Raw genomic sequence first — 20,117 nt, 5'->3', positions numbered from 1 at the left:
TCGGATTTAGGGTCTTTTGTGTGGCACACACACTTTGAGTGTGAGACATTGTAACTGAAGTCAGGATATGTGGCACATGAAATTATGCATGTGGCACATATTTGCTTCTGATCTGATTTTAACTCAAAGATGTGGCATATGCATATATGTGTGTGGCACATCTGGGTAAACAAAAAAAAAATCGAGTCTTGTCGTTTCATGTTGGGGTTTTGGTTATGATTCGTCCTCGGATGATTACAAGGTTGTATTAGGGTTTAAGGAAGCCCCATACAAGACACCTTTTCATGTGTTGACTTTGAAATCAGATATTTGGAAATCTGTAGGAAATTTAGACTATTGTTGTGAGAGTAGTAGCTGTAGCGATGCTATCTTTTACAGCGCGCGCTTCATTGGATTATGACAGATAAACAGAAAGATAAGCATATTATGTCTTTTGATTTATGTAAAGAGGAATTTAAAGAAATCCCCCTACCCCTTATGATCAGTCCTGGACTTCTTCGACTAGGTATGATCAAAGGCTGTCAGATGTGTTGCTTTGATAGTACCTTTAGTATATGGGTAATGAAAAACTACATTAGTGTAGAACATTGTTGGGAACTTTATGAATCTGCTCTACTGCTTAACCGATACCACAATTTTAGTACAGTGGTGAATTACACGTTACCCCATAGTTTCTTTGGTGGATGGCCGCCTATGGGCTTGTCTGCTTATTATTCGGAAGAATTGGCTACTCCTGTATATGTTCAAAGCCTTGTATCTCCTCATGGTAAATATGGGAGACTGATCAATAGAAAAAGGCAAAGCCCCCTTGTATCGACTGGCCGGATAGTAAAGAGACAAATGCAGACCCTTGAGAGCCTCAAGAGTTAATGGCAGGAAACGTATTCGGAATGGTGAGGTGGGTTCTAGTCATGTTATTTATCTAGTCATTATTTTTTTTAAACCCTTTTGTGCATATTGAGTTCTGTCATATTTTCTTTCCTGTCAAATGAGTCCTGATTTTTGTTGGTATTTTCTTCATACAAAGTGAAGACAAGAAGCTGATTAAAGTAAAGCCTTTAGATGGCATGCAAAAGTGAAGATCGAAGACTGTAGAGTTTTTGCTTGTTCTAGCCGGTTCGGATTGCCTTTGGAGTCGCTGTCTTATAATGAAACTTTGCATTTTGTAGTTTTTGCTTATCAATAAGCGTTCAATTGAATCAAAATCTATTTCTATCATTTCTGATCATTATTTGCTCACGGTTTTATTTACCTTGATAATTTAATTAGTTTCTTAATAATTAAGAAGCATAAAATATAGCATCAAAATAGCAAAGATACATATGTTTGATAGATACGAAACATGTTTTATATTTGAAATTATTAAATATATTTTCTTAATGTTTATTACGAGTATATGCAACTAGTCTTTACCTTTGTATTGACACATGAGCGATATAAGTCAATAATCTATAAATATTTAAAATATTTAAATTGAAATTATTTTAAGTCTAACTTATTTTGAGTCCAATTTGAGTTCATTGATTTTCTTGTATTTTCTCAAATCCCAACCACCTCCTACCACCACCACCATTATCTCTGACCACCACCATGATTTTTCTGCGATGACGACCACCGCCACCACGACTTACACATGTGTAAGTTAACTTACACAACTTACACATGTGTAAGTTACATGAACTCAAAATAAGTTGGACTCAAAATAACATGCTCCTATTTAAATAACCGATATATCCAATTGAAACTTTTGTTTATGTATATTATAAGAATTTGTATTATACTTAAATCTTTCGTTTTGATTAATGTGTCCAAATCTCTATTTCAGATTCAAATAACCCGAAACCCACCAATTGCCTCGTTTAAGCTTTATCTGACCTAACATGCAATTTTTGGATATTGAAGTTTACATCGGTTTTCTATTATATTATTTTAATTTTTCATTTTATTCATATCAATGTTTTAAAAGCTAAACTTAAGGTTGTACCGATTAAATTGGTCTTTTTGGGTTGTTCAATTCAAACTGTTTGTTTTTAGGTTTCAAACCATCCTTCGGTTGGACTTTTGAAATTTTCACTTTTTAGTTTTTGTAATTCTTTTATACTTGTAATAATGTAAAACAGTATCTTTGTTGAGTGAGTGTATTTATACTTTGATTATATTATCTAATGATAAACTTGATAGTATTTTTACAAAAGAAAACTTATATAAAATACTAATAAAACCTAAACGGTTCAACCCGACGATCCAAGTAACTGAAACGGATTTATTGGATTATCAATCCAAGTAATTGAAACCTAAACATTAATTCATATCCTTTGTTCCAAACACCAAGTTGTAAAATTAAAATAGTAAAAAACTCGTGGGAGTGAAAAGTTAAAAATCTCATCTTTACACAAAACCCCCTCTCTTTTTTTTTTCTAACCCTCCACCACCTATTTCCTTCATTTTTAGGGTTCCGATATCAAAGCTACAAAAGTCTCCATTTCAGGTAAATCCATTCTTTTAATTTATTACTTTTTTTAATCTTATAACTAAGTACAATTTAGTGTATATATTTAGCCTATATAAGTAATTTAAGTTTTATTTTCAGTTTTTGTATCTCATTTTAGGCTATTTAACCTTAGGTAAAATGATTCGAGTTGTTTCCGGTTACGGTCTCGTAAGACAACTATACGGTTCGTGTTCGCCGATCACACCACTTTTATCACACCATTATTCCACCACTAGTAACTCGAAAACCGTCTACACTGGCTCCGAAATACTCAACTATATGGGCGGTATAGATGGTGATAAGAAACAGTTAGTCCACAAACTAGTCAATTTTAGAATGAAACAGGGCAAAAAGACACGAGTTCGTGCTATTTTTAATGAAACGCTTCATCGTTTAGCTAAGACTGACCGCGATGGGGTTCAGATTATATCCGATGCGTTAGAGAATGTGAAACCGATTTGTGAAGTGGCTAGAGTGAGAATTGCTGGGAATGTATATGATGTTCCTGGAGTTGTGGCTAAGGATCGTCAGCAGACATTGGCTGTTCGTTGGATTCTCGATGCGGCTAAAAAAAGACGGACTAATCATAGCTCAGGATTGGATGAGTGTTTGTTTGCTGAGATAATGGATGCGTATAGGAAGAGGGGAACTGCTCGTAAGAAAAGGGAGAATCTTCACGATCTTGCTGCCAACAATAGGAGTTATGCACATTTTCGATGGTGGTAATACGGAGCTACGACAGGGCTGGTTTTTCGTTCTATCGGATTATCGAGTAAGATTTCTTCTTAAATTTCCAAGCTTTTTATTTATCTTTCGTTTTATATCACTTCTATTGTTGTACCTGTAATATTTTAGTAGGTGCCCAGTCACTTTGACCAGAAACCCTTAGTTTGACCTGAGTTTTAAGAAATGTTTCTTCGTCTTCATTTTTTTGATTTGGTTTGTAGTGAAAAAAATAATTCAAGTTTTTGTTAGTAGGCCCTGCTTTGTATCAGAGAATTTGTATGTACAATGCCCTTTTGCCCTCGAAGCATTGGAGCCGTGTGCACATAGGTCCTGCTTTGTATTGTGGTTTCATACTTTTATTATTTATCTGGAAGTTTTAGATTACATGGTGAGGCTGAGATGCCATGTACTGTTAATAACTAATCATTTGTAGTGCTAATTTAGTAGTCTTATGGAGTAGATGTAAGAGTGTTGTAATACACCCACAGATACATATGCTGACATAATTCAAGACTATTCTAGTTGCATGCAACCTAAAATTCTATTTACTTCAAGAGTATATGGTATGGAGACCCTCTCACACCACTATGCTAGGATCAGACCCTCTTTACTTTAACCCACTCATTTAATGGTATGGTTACACACCCGTCATACCAAATGAAACCAAACGTGGAGAATGGAAGCTTTCAAGCTTTTGAATAGAATAGCTGAAATCAGACCACAAACATATTATAAGTAGCGATATTGAAATAACCAATGATCAGAGAAACATGGCATCAGATGATGGTTTTTGGAGAGGTCACGGCACCAAATTTTGAACTATCACACATTCAAAAGGAGAACTGTTGTTATGGTCAATGGTCAACCAGAGCGATTTAGATTTAATCAGGATGCGATATTAGAACTTGCAACTCAGATATGATGTTTAGGAACATATTTTTGTCGTATAATAGCTTTATTATCCTATATCTCCATCATGTTAAGGAGTTCCTCACAAGTTGCAGTGCAGTCAGTACAAACTATTTTTGATGTATCATTTAACAATTGTGGGACACTAAAACTTGCCAAGCTCTCAAATAATTCCAACTTGATGTACCAGAACAACAAATAAGATGCACATAATTTGAAGTAATTCCTATTCTAAAAAACACGGGGTATAATTAGAATGAAATACAAGTGAAACTTGCCAAGCTCACCTTTTTTTTCTTCTTTCAATCTGGAGTTCATAGGCCTCTAAGCATGTTGATAGTCACTTGTGAATATATCTGCCGATGATGCATCTGTTGTTTTTTTGTATCAATTCTATGTTCCTAAACTTGTAAGTTTTCACCAATATACACAAAATGGTACAGTAAGTTTGCCCAGCATTTGGGTCTTTGGTTAGAGTAAATTTTTACATATCATGTCCTCATGTTCTGTGCTTGTACGGAAAACAATTTAATTATCAGTCTACATTGTTATGATACCACAACAATCATGATGGGACTTAACATCATTTTACAATGTTTCTATGATATAGACTAGCCTATCGTTCAATCAAAACGGGAGCTTGTAATCTATGATGTCTCTACCTTCTGCTTGTTTAGTTGTCAAATTATCTTGAGTTCTATTCTTCTTCAGTTCCAAACCTTGTCACCTATGGTCACTTCACTCACTTGTGTGTCCCCTCACCGCTTGAGTAGTCTCAGGAGTCTTGATGTGATACCTGTTGGTACATTGATCATCTGATATGTTGGTCTTTGCATTACTAATTTTATAATTACAACTTGAAGAAGGATTGGAACATTTCGCATCTTTAATAAAGTTATTCTTTTTTTTTTGTTTTGTCAAATTTTACAGGTTTTCTTTATCACTTATTGTTGCTCAGTACTATATTTTGGACTGGTGAAGATTGAGGATGCCAGGAAACTCCAATCCCAATTCCATGAATAAATGAATTTTGTTTACTGAACCACTGCTAGTAAGGATGTTGCTATTTTTTTAGCTCAAAATTTGCACCTGAACGGTTGAACCAACCATTTTACATCTTTTATAAATTTCATACCCTCTTGTGTGTTTAGCATTCCATATCTATGCGGATTTGTACGATGATTTTATACGAATCCTTGTGGCATAAATTTTAGTTTTTCATATGCAAACGTAACTTTGATTATGTTTCTAAGTGTCATTAACGTCGATTTTGGTTCTTGTTAGTAAATTTTCTAATGTAGAGATTAGTTGTAGGGCATCTTGGTTGATTATTATTATGTGTAAACAGTTTCTTTAATGTACTTAAAACGGTAGTGTAAGTGACATCTATTCCAAAATTTGGATGTTTTGTTTTGTAAGTTCAACAATCATATTCCCAAGACCCAGAGAAAAAGATAAATTGAGATGAGGACCCTATTTCGTATGAAACTAATGTGAATGTGGGGCAGTAATGTTACTATTTAGTTGGCTACTACGTCGCAAAAAATTTGATGTACGGAAATCCCTGAAACGCCAAAAAAAAAAGAACTTAATGGGTACCCTTCATGGTCTGATATAAGATGTATGTTTTGGTAAGAACATAATTTTCGTGTAATATCAAGAATCAAGAGAGCATACATCTCAGTGTTACAAATAACGGCCATATCGGCCGATGTATCGGTGATATATCGGATATCGGTCTTCAACTGATACGAAATGGGTTATTGGGTCAGCTTTTCGTTTGGTCAACTTTTGGTCAAACTCGACACTTATCGGTCATTTTGGTAAAAAAAAATTTTTTTTATTATTTTTTTGAAAATGAGTTAAAACAAAAATTAGGTTTCTAATTTCCATAGTTCCATTCACTACTTTCTCTTTCATAGGTCAATTCTTTAATTTTTTAATTCATCTTCAATAATTCTTTATCTTCAATGCTTCAGGCTTCCAACATTTATTTTGAACATTTTTGATCTTGATTATAACTATCTTTTTTTTTTTTTTATTAAGTGTATTATATATGCATTGTGATACATATTTAGAGATGATTTATGAAATTATTGACCGAAAACAAATCGAGTCAAAAACATGAGTTGAGGCACTATATTGTTATATAATACTTATGTTTAGATTGATGGTGGTTTTTATTTTTTAAAATAAATTCCTTTACAAGTTAAGGTACCCGATATATCGCTTATCGGTGGTCGACCAATTATCCTCACACTCAAAATAATGGAGTATAACGTGAGAATCATGATAATGAAATCTAAAATAATTATATTTTACTACATATTAAACAAACTGAAATAATCAAGCAAAGTATAAGTTTGATGAGTTCATAACGAAATTTGTGTCTTAGCATGACTTGTGGTTCAATCGTAACAAATCCTATGATAATGTTGCAGTTAACCATTTTCTAGATGACAGATACTTTGAAAGTTGGTAATAATTTATAGGAAAAATGATAAATCCCTTTAAATATTAACTTAAAAATCTCTTAAAACAATAAGAAAGTGACATGTGGTATTCACTAATTTTATTTCCTAATTTTGCCTCTGATTTTTTCACATGTCATCATCTCATTATAGGAAGATTTTTAAGCTATTTAGTTTGGTGGATTAATCATTTTATAATTTATAGAAATAGAACCATTTCTAATCTTCTATAAAATCAGATTTCTTAATCAAACTCCTACTCCTAAATTACACGTATGCCTAGAAACTACGACTCTCGAAAAAATCCATATTAATCCACCCCTATAAATGTGAAAAGTGAGACTCAAACCCAAGTGGATTCTCCAAAGTTAAAGACTTTACCAATAGATCACCAACCCATTATCCTTTACGTAAAAATGTTAGTTCATTTTTAAGAAGGAGAAATTTTTTTTAGAATGCTCATGTTATTTTCTTGCAAACTTTTTAAATTTTTTTTTTATTTTTTTATTGTACTACTACATCTTCATACTGGAGTACTATTTTATTTTCTTTCAAAACCATCTCCAAGACATAGAAATGTGTAAATCTAATAAAATTCTCGGATGCTTGGTGAAAAAACAAACATGACGGTTCGTGTATAAGAAACAACAAAATTTGGCACTTGTTTCTCATCCCTCCAACTGAGACCAACATAGATACAGTCAGATATATTTATACATACACACAAGGCTTACACTCAGCTCAGAGTGCAGCCTCCACACCGACAATGGCGTCTTTCTCTTCCACACTCACAACCCCCTCTTTTTTCACCAAACCCACTAACCCCCACCACCCCTCATCTCCTTCAAACTGTAAACTCCGCACAACTTCTTTCCCACTTCTTTCTTTCAACACCCAACGACGTCGTTTCACTCTAAAGACACCAATTCCAAAGGCATCTCTGAAAGTAACAGCCTATTCATTTGGTTTTTTCTATATATTCTAAAAGATTACATTTTTTCTTATGCCCACCAACTGTTTGATAAAATGTCTTGCTTTTTTCTTTTTCTTCAGGAGAATATTGGCAGAGTTACTAAAACATGGAGTGATTTCACTAGCTTGAATTATTGGGTTGTTCGAGATTATTATCGCCTTGTGGATTTCGTTAATTCGTTCGAAAATCGAATTCAAAAACTTTCTGATCAACAGGTTTTAGTGCTTAAAAAAGAAGACTTTTTTTTTTGTTTGCATTTTATGATGTTTGTGATGTTGTTTAGAATCTTGACTTATTTGTTAATGGTCAATCAGCTAACTGCAAAAACTGCTGAGTTTCGAAGGCGGTTGGGAAGTGGAGAGACACTTGCTGATATTCAAGCTGGTTGTTAGATGGTTTATTTTATGTTCATGGCATTAAAGTTTGTGTCTTTTTGTATATAATGATTATATAAATATATTTACTGAAGTTAGGATTATACTACAGAAGCGTTTGCTGTTGTTCGTGAAGCTGCTAAGAGGAAACTTGGCATGCGCCATTTTGATGTCCAGGTTTCTCTCTTTGTGTGTATGTTTGTTGTTGTCATTGTTGTATGAGAACTTTAACCAAACTAAATTAAGTTAATTTACTTATTTATACGTTTTTATGTGTTGGATTCCATTTAAGGAATTGATTAAAGTTTGGTGTTTGCTATTGCTAGATTATTGGTGGTGCTGTGCTTAATGACGGGTCTATTGCTGAGATGAAAACTGGAGAGGGGAAAACATTGGTTTCGACGTTGGCTGCATATCTTAATGCCTTGACTGGCGAGGGTGTTCATGGTATGGTTAATTTCGATGGTTGTTCATACAAGTTAGTTGACCTCTTCGTGTACCTTAGTTCTGTCAAATTATTGTGTGGAAGCTAGTTTCATGGAAATTTACAGTGTAAGCTGTCTGATACTGCAAAAGAATATGATTTGATTGGTATAAGTTTATTGATTTACAGTGGTGACCGTCAATGATTATCTTGCTCAACGTGATGCCGAGTGGATGGGACGTGTTCATCGCTTCTTAGGTCTCTCTGTTGGTCTTATTCAAGTATGTTATTAGACCATGAATCCGTATCTGATAATATATATAACTTAGAATTTCCTTTTTACTTCTTGTGTATTATCACTACATATAGAGAGGGATGAAATCTGAGGAAAGGAGGTCCAACTACAGATGTGATATTACATACACCAATAATTCTGTGAGTCCCTCTTAAGTTTTTTTAGCTAGAGTTTTCAGCACATTATGTTCTTACGGTGGTAAGTATGATTGTGCTAGGAACTTGGTTTTGACTATCTAAGAGACAATCTTGCTGGAAGTAGTGGCCAACTGGTTATGAGATGGTATTATCATACTTATACGCACAATGCATATATGATTTGATTTTAAGTTTCCCTGGAAGTAAAAGCACAATGTTTATCAGGCCAAAACCGTTTCATTTTGCAATAGTTGATGAAGTTGATTCCGTCCTAATCGATGAGGGGAGAAACCCATTGCTGATAAGTGGCGAGGTATATTTTTTTGTACTTTAAGGGAAGATGAAAGCATATTTATGTTCCAGACGAAAGTAGTATCTTAATAAATCTAAAGCTTTCTTTTCGGCTTAGGCTAGTAAAGATGCTGCACGTTATCCGGTTGCTGCCAAAGTAGCTGAGCTTCTCATTCGTGGCCTCGTACTCTACTTTCCTGCTCTTTCTTTTTGTGTGTATTCCTTTCTTTTAATATCCACTGTGCCTTACTGTTCTTTATTTCCTTTCATTCATAGCATTACAATATAGAGCTTAAGGATAATTCAGTGGAGCTGACTGAAGAAGGAATTAATTTAGCTGAGATGGCACTGGAAACAAAAGATCTATGGGATGAGAATGACCCTTGGGCCAGGTAGACTGAATTATTTATTTTATGATTTCATCTGATAGCTAGCTAGCCCGTCATTCAAATTCAGCTTGGTTTTATCTAAATATCGTAGATTTGTCATGAATGCTCTAAAAGCCAAGGAGTTCTATCGCCAAGATGTTCAATACATTGTTAAAAACGGGAAAGCTCTTATTATAAACGAGGTAATGAACACATCTTCATGTGGTAACTAGTTTATTGGTCTTATTTGGGGATTTTCAGTTATGTTTATTAGCCATAGCACAATAACATGGTTTAAACTACCATATTACCCTTCTTAATAAAATCCGCTTAATTATTTTGAAGTTGACGGGAAGAGTGGAAGAAAAACGGCGATGGTCAGAGGGCATTCACCAAGCTGTAGAGGCCAAAGAAGGTCTACAAATCCAGGTATCTGATTATGATTGATAGATTGTCATTTGGCATGGCATCTCACCATTCTTCTTGACAGCTCTTTAGAGTTATTAAAATTTTCCTTTCTGGACTTCTTAGGCGGATTCGGTTGTAGTGGCGCAAATCACATACCAATCTTTGTTTAAACTTTATCCAAAGCTCTCGGGGATGACAGGAACAGCAAAAACTGAAGTATTGACATTCTATTATTTTACTTAGACTTTAAACCCTGTGTGTCAATTACTTGCTGTCTTCACTTGATTTGTTAGGTCAACATTTTTTGTTACACTGTTATAGGAGAAGGAGTTCTTGAAAATGTTCCAGATGCCTGTTATTGAAGTGCCCACAAATATGCCAAACATTCGTAACGATTTGCCTATCCAAGCTTTTGCAGTAAGACATTAAGTGCCATTGACCATTCCACCATTATTCTATGTAAATAAGTTATATAATTATATTCGTTAACCATGCTTTAAATTTTTGTAATTACATAGACTGCGCGCGGTAAATGGGAATTTGTACGTGAAGAAGTTGTAAGTATGTTCAGAGTTGGTCGTCCTGTTTTAGTAGGAACTACTAGGTATTACAACAGTCTTCTCTCTTAAATTTGTTCGTCATATATGATTCATGGTGATCTGAACATGTCTATCATGTTATACTACTTTTTGCTTTTTGGTGCAGTGTCGAGAATTCAGAATATTTGTCTGCTCTTCTTAGGCAAAGCATGATCCCTCACAATGTCCTCAATGCACGACCAAAGGTTAATTTTTTAATGCAGCAATACTGTGGAATTTTTACTTCCAATAAGATTGATTATGGTTCTGAGGATATATTCATGTTCTTTTATAAAATTTAAAGTGAACATTGGAGCTCATTAATTATTGTTATAGTATGCTGCCAGAGAGGCTCAAACTGTCGCCCAAGCTGGACGAAAATATGCAATCACAATATCTACAAATATGGCTGGAAGGGGTACTGACATCATATTGGGAGGTAATCCAAAGGTGTGTTAGCTCGTATAATATCTTGTATTCTTGTAGATGGAGTAAATTTAAGGCAGAAAAGAATGTGGTGAAGACGTGAAGTATGTTGTTTATATCAGATGCTTGCACAAGAAGTTATAGAGGACAGCATACTTATGCATATGAGTAATGAAAATCCTGATGTTGAGGTTGACGAGCCAAAGTCACAAAAGGTAGTTTAATAAAATATTATTACTGTACCGTAGTATTCAGTTTCTTATCATCTCCCTGTGGTGTAGGTATTATCCAAAATGAAAATTGGACCATCAGCATTAGCTTTGCTAGCTAAGACGGCTCTGATGGGTTGGTGACCTTTAAACCCCTCGTTGTACGTACATGTTAATGTTAGTAGGACTATTTGACTGGATTTTTTTAAATATATTTTGCAGCTAAATATGTATCCAAAAGTGAGAATAAGAGTTGGACATATGAGAAAGCAAAATCTATTATTTTGGAGTCAATTGAGATGAGTCAGTCAGTGGGTTTGGATGAGCTGGAAAGACTTGTAGAGGAACAAGCAGAGATGTACCCTCTTGGTCCTTGCATTGCACTTGCCTATTTGTCAGTGTTAAAGGACTGTGAAATTCACTGTGTCAATGAAGGATTGGAAGTGAAACGACTTGGTGGGCTCCATGTGATTGGCACATCTTTGCATGAGTCCCGTAGAATCGATAATCAGGTATACCTACCAGAATATTTCAGGTTATTTGACTTTCATTCTTACATATAGAATCAGAAAGTAGGTAACCACTTTATATTTTTTGTGCTTCACAAAGCTTCGTGGAAGAGCAGGAAGGCAAGGAGATCCAGGCTCAACACGGTTCATGGTCAGGTAAGTTATTCTGTAAACTTATCAAAGCTGCAAGTGCAAATCAAGTAGTTGAATAAGTCCTTCATCCTGAATGTCTGTGCAAGTTGTATTTTCTTCAACTTTTTTTTTTTCTCTTTCTTTTCCTTATTGACTTCCATCAAAACAATGTAGGTAACTTTAACCAATCAATGTTACAGTTTGCAGGATGAAATGTTTCAAAAGTTCAACTTTGACACTGAGTGGGCTGTGAAACTCATCTCAAGGATTTCAAATGATGAGGATATCCCAATTGAAGGTGACTCAATTGTTCGTCAGGTGTGATTTTGCTGTTTAAACTAGAAAGAGTGATTCATATTAACATGTATTGTATAATCTTCTAACTTGTTTGATATTACTAAAAAATTTCAGCTTCTGTCTCTCCAAGTTTCGGCTGAAAAGTATTTTTTTAACATAAGAAAGAGCCTTGTAGAGTTTGACGAGGTGTTAGAGGTACCTACTTGTCAGCATACATCATCATGTCACTTGTATTCATTTTGCCTCTACTTTGAACTAGGGTTCTCAGTGATAATTGCTGTTTCTTTCCATAAAATCTTTTTATTGTTCGATTACCTATGGTTATTTATGTTGAGTTGCTATTAGAGTGTTGAGCTGGAAAATATAGCTTGTATAGATGAAGGAAATGTAGTTATACACTTATGCTGTTTGAAGTGCCAGATTATCTCTTTAAATATGTATTCTTTTTCAGTTTTCCAGTGCATAATTTAGCATTCTTGTTGTTGGCACTACTGAATACATGATATTCTGGTTACAGGTGCAAAGGAAACATGTTTATGATCTCCGACAGTTAATTTTAACTGGCGATTTTGAGAGTTGCTCACATCACATTTTCCAGTGAGTTCCCATCATACCTCTTATAATTTAAGCCATCTTCTGGATGCATTGAAATCCCTGCCATCCATTTTTTGGGATAAAAAATGGTAGATTTTATAGTGAACATCTGATGTAACAGATTAGATCACTATTTTCGGCATATTCAAAATCAAAATGAATGGAACTCAAAATAATTTGGAATTTTTTTTCAAGCTCGTAATTGCATGCATGCTGACTGTGCTAGTAATGTTTGTTAGGTACATGCAAGCAGTTGTAGATGAAATTGTTCTGGCAAATGTTAATCCATTAAAGGTACTGAATCTCTTTACCTAAATTCAAATTCTGACTAGTTGTATATTTCTAATCTCTGTAATCTACACAGCATCCAAAAAGCTGGAACTTAGACAAACTATTAAAGGAGTTTATTGCTATTTCTGGGAAGATTTTAGATGGTGAGGCCTAATTTTAGTCTTATCTAAACTTGGCGATCTTAGTTTGGAAATTTTGTTTCATATTTTAGAATAAATCATATGTGCTCTTTCTCCAGATTCGTGTATGGGAATTACCGTGGAATCCTTAGTGCAATCACTTGCCAATGTTCATGAAATGAGTGATGTAGATATTAATGACTTCAGGTTTTCAAATTTACCTCAACCTCCTAATGCCTTCAGAGGTATACGTAAAAAAACTTCTTCACTGAAGCGCTGGCTAGCCATATGCTCAGACGATTCACTCAAGTGCGTAGAATATTCATTTTTGATAATTTAGGTTTCCTTTTCATTTGAGCATTAAAGGTTTTTACTTGAGATGTCAACTGCAGAGAGGGAAGATATCGAGTTACTGCCAATCTTCTGCGCAAGTACCTTGGTGATCTATTAATTACTTCATATATGAACATAATTGAAGAGTCTGGTTATGCTGAAGAATATGTGAAAGAAGTTGAGGTAGTTTTTTCTCTAAAGCTACCATTATAGCTTGTCAGTTTTTCTTCTGTGTTCTTTTCATAATATATTTTAACCTTGAATCCAGAGAGCGGTTCTTGTGAAGTCCCTGGATTGTTTCTGGAGGGATCATCTTGTGAACATGAATCGATTAAATTCTGCGGTAGGCTACTATGATAGATTATTAATTGCAATATTTTCATTTTCCAGTGAAAAAAGCAAGTCTCTGAAATAGTTATTTCTCCCAAAGTAAATTTGTGCTCGTTAAAAATATGAAAAGAAGTTTTTTGGACCATCAGATTTCTCACTTAGTTGTAAAATAACCTTTGCACTTGCTAAAGCAGAGTTTAAACATTTTAATTTGTCAATTTCCTCAATTTTCCTCATTGGTTTAATAACAGATAAATGGTTATCATTACAACTATTGGTCTATATTTGATGTTGCTGTTCCCTTCATTATTTCTTTGCATAGGACATATGTTTTAAGTATAAGTTATGAGTAATTTGCAGGTGAATGTGAGGAGTTTTGGGCACAGGGACCCATTAGAAGAATACAAAATTGATGGTTGTCGGTTTTTCATTTCGATGCTTAGTGCAACACGAAGGTTGACAGTGGAATCGCTTGTGAGGCACTGGTCATCTTCAATGGAGTCTGAAGAAGTATATGCACGATGATCGTAGAATTAGAAAGATTATATGCATATATATACAATAATACAAACCACACATGCATGTATTATAGAATAGGTCTTACGTTTTAGTCTTCTTGTAGATTTAGTTGTAACATTAATGTCGAACACAAATTATTTGGTCATGTGTTTTTTTGTATGTAGTCGGAATTGTTGATATAGTTTTGAGATCAAAAGTGAATGTACCATTTACGTACAAATTTGGTCAGTACTTTCTAAGTTTAAAGAACTCATCTCAAATTATATAATACAGTATCTGTTCTTTTGGAAGTGAGGTTTAAACATCTATATTCATATATCATATCTATTCTATAGAGTTTGAAATTTTATGATCAAAAAATATATTAAGAAAGTTTACATTTTTTTTAAAAGTTGTAATATTTCATAGAGATCATAGATGAATCTATTGAAGTCAATATATTTGACATTTGAACTCTAGATCAAAGTTTCATTGGTGCATAATATCATCATTCTCTTTGTGGCCCCCTACCACAAACATATAAGATCAAAATTTCAAAATACAACACAATGTAATCACATTGTTGTATCAATGAACATTAATAATTATAGGTTAATTTCAGAAATTTAGGATCAAAAGTTAAGCACAACTAACTGAAGTTCACGCGTTTTTATATTATTTTTCTGAACTTTATGATTTTTGGAAGAAAAAAAAAATTATTCTATATGATTGTATCAATTAGTGTGTATCAATTGTCTATGCATGTATATATACAATCTACAAATATAATTCTTCATTTCTACTAGGTAATGATCTTATTTTATACACAAACAATCATCAATACATATAATATGTCAATCAAAACATCAATGACAACTCAACAAGCTAGACCTCTTAACAAAACAATCAACCCAAGCATATATATGTGTGTCCTATTTCCATAAAGCCATGGTCACAGTCATGACTGTGATTCCAATCCAATAGAAGCCTCCATGAAGAAATTTGTTACCTATGAAACCAAAAGTCAACAACAAAAAGTCAGAGTCAAAGTCGACAGATTGGACGACTTTTAATTTGATTTTGTACATTTCACATTGAAGTTTTTCAATTTCATGCTCAACAAGTATTAGCCAAACCTTGATTACTATCACCAGAAGGAGATGTTGCGTTTGCGTCTAATAATCGTACTCCAAGTCTACTGCAATCGCTACCAATAGCACCTGCATCGAAATTTAAACTCTTATATATCATAAGGTCTAACTAGGATATTATATATTCTACGACAAAGGATATCAATAATCGTACAGCTGCTGAAGCACGGAAAATGGGAAATGTTCATGAGATTGGTGTATCCGGGCTTGCAGTCGCATGTATGCTTATACGTATGATTCATGTTGCATGTCCCTTCTCCACAGTATGTCCAGTAACAAGCTAAAAATTATAAGACCATATAAACCTAATGTTAGAACACCCCAATATATAATTAGTTATATAATTCATCTTATATATCTCTCAGGCTTATAAAAAAAAAGAATTAGAGAAATTACGATCAAAGGCAGAAATATTATTAGGGACTGGAGGAGTCGGAGGAGGAGCCGGCATGCATGTATAGTCAAGAGAACCTGCAATATATAGAGAGAGAGATCGAGAGCAACAGCTTACATCAAAAGGTTATCGATCTTTAATTAGTATCAAAAATGGCTGCTAGTAAATACATAAGTAACAAACACTTTAATTTTTATGACATATAACACTTTTAACTATGAAAAGTGATGTTGTGTACAGTTGGGAATAACGCAAGGAAGGAACTGAAGATCATCTTCATCATGATCATCATCATCATGATCATCAGGGCGAGTGCGTCGCCATCCAGGATCACACTTGCAAACAAAACTAAATGGCTTAGTAACATCAATTGAGCAGTTCCCTTTTCCACAATTGACTTCTTCACATAGCTTACGGTTGTTATCTATACAATACATGTACAAGTTGTTATCAATATATATCATACAACATAAAGTATTAATGTCACCCTAGCTAGCTCATATAGCTAGGATATGATATATAAAAGTTTATATAAATAACTTTTTTTTCTAAGATTTTCCGGCCATTTGTCAAAGATTAATTATCCCAAGATGGCGAGCCATTTTTGGCTCACTATTGTAGCGTCTAACCGGGCTTTGCCCATGTATGGACGTTTCCAAACAGTCTAGGTAAGATCCAAACCTGAAATCTCTTATGTGCAAAAATGACTCTTCAAAATTAATTAGACCATATGGAAGGACATAATAATTACTTACCAAAGAGAGGAGAGAAAGTAGGTGCTAAATTGAAGTCTAGGCTAGCCATGGAAGATTGGATCATTACAAGAACAAGTAGTAACATAGTAAGTGAAAATATGGAAGAAGCAGCCATAATTATATTTTCTCTTAAGCAACACACATACACTTAAGAGGAGATATGTGTTTTACCAAATAGTACTAGTGACTTAGCATATGTTATGCTTATATATAATCATATCCTACTCCACATAGCGCGCTAGGCTTAGATTTTAATTCATCAATATGTTTATATTATATCTAATAGTAGGTATTGAACAGGCAATTAAATTTCATATCTTTTTACAAGCATGTCAAGTCGGGCATTATATTATCAAAATTTAAATTAATATATATAGAGTCATTTTTTTTATATTCTGTTACCAACTAATTGTAAAGTAATATTTAAGCACAATAGCATGAATTTCATTTGTTTAGGTATCATACATCACGTTCTATATTGTTATGTTCATATTATTCTATTCATCTGACCGACCTGGTCATGCATTTTGGCAAACTTATAAGTGATACTAATTAATAATTAAGTTGATATTTATCTATACTAAGATCATCATCACTTAATTTATTTTTCTAATAACAAACAATTTTAACAACTCAATTTGTATAACATATCAAACCCATCCATCATTAGATGGGTTCAATCCTTGGAAATGATTAAAGCATGTGGGAATTAAGTGAATGTATTTTATCGGTATCATAACTCTTACGGGGTGAGATGATGGGGATCCAATCTGGTTCTAGGGACAGGGCGTCATCCTTTATCTTTTTTTTATAACATGTATCAATAGTTTAGATTTAATTAGTTAGATATATGAAAAGTAACCAACTCCGCTTAGGTGGGTTGGCCAATGGTATCTTCTAAATTCACTATGTGGGCCCTAGAGGTGAGTTATCCCCAAGGTCTCGGGTTCGAGTCTTGGGTTTTTCATCTCAAGGTATTTTCAATGAGGAGAGGGTTGGAGGTCCAACAAATAGTTGGTTAAAATTATCTGCAGCACGTTTGAATTGAAACTAACTTTACAAAAAGATATATGAAAAGTAAATAAAAATTAAATTATAGCATGACATAAAAAAAAATGTGTACGAAATTTACTTCACAATCAAATTTAAACATTTCAAGACATCAACATAATTTGTCAATTAATACACAACTAGAACTAGCCATCAAATAATGAAGTTTGTATAGCCCAAATCAAAGTCAATATATGATATTAAGTGGTATAAAATGATAGCTTTTATAATGTCATATATAACAAAAAACGAGTAATAAAAGTTAAGACGTAAACCGAAAATACAGTTACTATTAACTACTTTTATGTTTTATCAAACTTAATCATGCATTAACATTAACATAAGATAAAGACTAAAAGGTGTTTGCTAAATTGTGTCATCGTGATAAATGCTAATGTTTACTTAATAGTTATCGCGTTGCTGGTTACATATATGCTAATGTTTGCTAAACTGTGTCATCGTGTTTGCTAAAAATCATTTAAATTAAAAAACAATTATAATTTCTAAATTATAATTTTTTATTCATATATGAATGTATATATATGTGAACAAATTTCGTTCACAAATGAGCATATCAGTTTATAACTAATACTAGTATTTATATGTGACCACAGGGCCGTCTCCGAGGATTTATAATTAAACCTCGGCCGAAAAAACAAAAATGGGCCCGTAAATAAGGTACACCAAACGATTATATTATATAAAATAATTTTTAAAACGACAATAAATGTTATATAAATTGACGATATAAAAAATAAACAATTTAAAGATATAAAACAAAATAAAATCTAAAACATAAAATGTAACACCCCGAGCTAGGCTCGAAATGAATCGAAAAGCATGACACAACATGGAGTTACCGTAGAACGAAACTATATGAAATTAAAAGGATTCCGTGAACCCAACAATTTAGTTATAATGTCACAAAAGCATAAGGAGCATTCATGATTCAACCATCAAAAGTTTACAAAAATAACATTCAAAAGATGACTCATGATCCTAAGCAAATCCCATCAACGGGTAATGAATCACGGATCCATGGTCAAGTCCATCATCTAGCAAAAGCACATCAAGCTCTAGGATTCTCTTGATTACCTGAAAAGTGTACTAAACAATGTCAACACTAGGTTGGTGAGTTCGTAGGGAAGAATGAACAAGAACACATATCAATGTAATCCAATACATAATTAGCATCAAACATGATCTAAGATTTGCACACTTGTACTCAATGTCCCTCAACGTCCACATATCATTAACAATTGTCATCAAGTACTAAAAGTACCTGTAAAATGTCATCAAGTACATATCGTACCCGTATAATGTCATCAAGTACTAAAAGTACCCGTTTGAAATGTCATCATGCACTCCATTATGCTCATTGCACGTAACTTGATCGTCATTGTCTACACAAAATCAACACCTTGTGTATATACTTTGTACGTTACTACTTTTGAAAGGCCTTTGATGTTTATATATAGGGTCACCCACAACCTTCTCACCACATCTCCAACCTTTCAAAGGCATTAACGTCTTCCATATATACCCAACTATCCTAAAAACATCTCAACATACACATACAATAACCATACAATGAAACACCTACTTGCACGTCAACAAATTCATCACACAACATGTAAATCACAAATGTCATCAATGAACAAAGTACATTTTCAGTCCGACTCTCAAGGGAGTAAGGGAAACTACGAAAACTCACATTTGCCTTGCAAATGTTAAGTTTAGAATGAGCTACAACTTCAATTGTTCACCAAAAGTTCCCGACCTATCAATGTATAACATAATGTCATCAATGTCACCTCTAAACCCTAGGACAAGTTAGTCTAGTTGATTCAAGTCGAGTCGCAAACCCACTAACGCTACAATGATCTTCCCGAGTAAGAACAAGACACTTTGGATCAACATTTTTAGAAATGAAGGAAGATTCGACCCAAATGAATGTTACCACAAGAAACTAGGCTCTCATACGATTCTAACGATAGGTCATATGACTCGATTGGACTCACGGTTTAAAAGTTACGATCGTTTAACGAAAAGTAAGTTTACTGGTACAAGGAAGAGGTGCGACGCACCAAGAAGGAGGTGCGACGCATTTTTTGATCAGAAGTGTGGGTCGGGACATTGGTGCGGTGCACCATTGAGGAGGTACGACGCACCTTTGCCCAGATCAGTCCCAAATCAGCAAAACACGAACAAAACTCAACCCAAACTCAAATCTTGACCTTGAAATCGATTTAGGAGGTTTCAAGACTCATTTTAAAGCATAAATAAACATCATTAAGTATAACTAAACATGTTTCATCATTCAAATCCAATTCTTTAACACATTTACATGTTTAAACCGTTCTTGACCCATTTGAACACAAAATTGACCCAAAACCTAGTTTTTGGCTTAGAATTAGTTTTGAGAAGTTCTTGAACTTGTTTTTGCACAAAATAAACTCATTTGAACATAACCCACTCAAGAATTTCACTTCATAACATCATTTTCAACCGAAAACGATTTTGACCTAATTTTTAACCCTTTGAAACCCTAGTTTTGATTTTTGAAGTTAAAAAGACCAAGAGT

The 20,117-nt window shown here is 33.8% G+C and overlaps 3 protein-coding genes across 3 annotated transcripts; 2 read left to right on the top strand and 1 right to left on the bottom strand.

The window, feature by feature from the left end:
* Window positions 1-2,374: 2,374 nt before the first annotated feature.
* LOC122587415 (ribosomal protein S7, mitochondrial) lies at window positions 2,375-5,369 on the top strand. Its single transcript, XM_043759577.1, has 3 exons — window positions 2,375-2,488; window positions 2,625-3,263; window positions 5,057-5,369. The coding sequence occupies exon 2, from the start codon at window positions 2,630-2,632 to the stop codon at window positions 3,215-3,217; it is 588 nt and encodes a 195-aa protein (XP_043615512.1). The 5' UTR covers window positions 2,375-2,488; window positions 2,625-2,629; the 3' UTR covers window positions 3,218-3,263; window positions 5,057-5,369.
* A 1,861-nt stretch (window positions 5,370-7,230) lies between these two features.
* Window positions 7,231-14,498, top strand: LOC122586878 (protein translocase subunit SECA2, chloroplastic). The gene is made up of 31 exons (XM_043758893.1): window positions 7,231-7,543; window positions 7,651-7,785; window positions 7,885-7,954; window positions 8,057-8,121; window positions 8,271-8,391; window positions 8,558-8,649; window positions 8,738-8,803; window positions 8,881-8,945; window positions 9,026-9,113; window positions 9,210-9,275; window positions 9,368-9,483; window positions 9,572-9,662; window positions 9,805-9,888; window positions 9,991-10,083; window positions 10,189-10,284; window positions 10,386-10,471; window positions 10,573-10,651; window positions 10,782-10,895; window positions 10,994-11,086; window positions 11,153-11,216; window positions 11,303-11,592; window positions 11,690-11,745; window positions 11,922-12,039; window positions 12,133-12,213; window positions 12,536-12,615; window positions 12,852-12,906; window positions 12,977-13,046; window positions 13,142-13,331; window positions 13,415-13,538; window positions 13,624-13,698; window positions 14,046-14,498. The coding sequence occupies exons 1-31, from the start codon at window positions 7,364-7,366 to the stop codon at window positions 14,208-14,210; spliced, it is 3,168 nt and encodes a 1,055-aa protein (XP_043614828.1). The 5' UTR covers window positions 7,231-7,363; the 3' UTR covers window positions 14,211-14,498.
* A 456-nt stretch (window positions 14,499-14,954) lies between these two features.
* On the bottom strand, window positions 14,955-16,672 carry LOC122589534. The gene is made up of 6 exons (XM_043761833.1): window positions 16,484-16,672; window positions 15,967-16,152; window positions 15,731-15,805; window positions 15,489-15,614; window positions 15,320-15,403; window positions 14,955-15,192 (listed from the first exon to the last, which is right to left on the bottom strand). Exons 1-6 carry the CDS (start codon window positions 16,596-16,598, stop codon window positions 15,116-15,118), a joined length of 663 nt encoding a protein of 220 aa, XP_043617768.1. The 5' UTR covers window positions 16,599-16,672; the 3' UTR covers window positions 14,955-15,115.
* Window positions 16,673-20,117: the final 3,445 nt, after the last annotated feature.

Source organism: Erigeron canadensis, chromosome 2 (genome assembly GCF_010389155.1).
Source record: "Erigeron canadensis isolate Cc75 chromosome 2, C_canadensis_v1, whole genome shotgun sequence".
NCBI lineage: Eukaryota > Viridiplantae > Streptophyta > Magnoliopsida > Asterales > Asteraceae > Erigeron > Erigeron canadensis.
This window is presented reverse-complemented; position numbering and strand designations above follow the sequence as displayed.

Excerpts from the sequence above, each read along its gene's own strand:
- LOC122587415 (XM_043759577.1), top strand. The coding sequence starts at position 2,630 with ATGATTCGAGTTGTTTCCGGTTACGGTCTCGTAAGACAACTATACGGT.
- LOC122586878 (XM_043758893.1), top strand. The coding sequence starts at position 7,364 with ATGGCGTCTTTCTCTTCCACACTCACAACCCCCTCTTTTTTCACCAAA. Across the intron at positions 10,285-10,385 it reads TGCCTATCCAAGCTTTTGCA|ACTGCGCGCGGTAAATGGGA; the intron begins GTAAGACATTAA and ends GTAATTACATAG. Across the intron at positions 13,047-13,141 it reads TTCTGGGAAGATTTTAGATG|ATTCGTGTATGGGAATTACC; the intron begins GTGAGGCCTAAT and ends CTCTTTCTCCAG.
- LOC122589534 (XM_043761833.1), bottom strand. The coding sequence starts at position 16,598 with ATGGCTGCTTCTTCCATATTTTCACTTACTATGTTACTACTTGTTCTT. Across the intron at positions 15,806-15,966 it reads TCCTTGCGTTATTCCCAACT|GTTCTCTTGACTATACATGC; the intron begins GTACACAACATC and ends TATATATTGCAG. Across the intron at positions 15,615-15,730 it reads TAATATTTCTGCCTTTGATC|CTTGTTACTGGACATACTGT; the intron begins GTAATTTCTCTA and ends TATAATTTTTAG.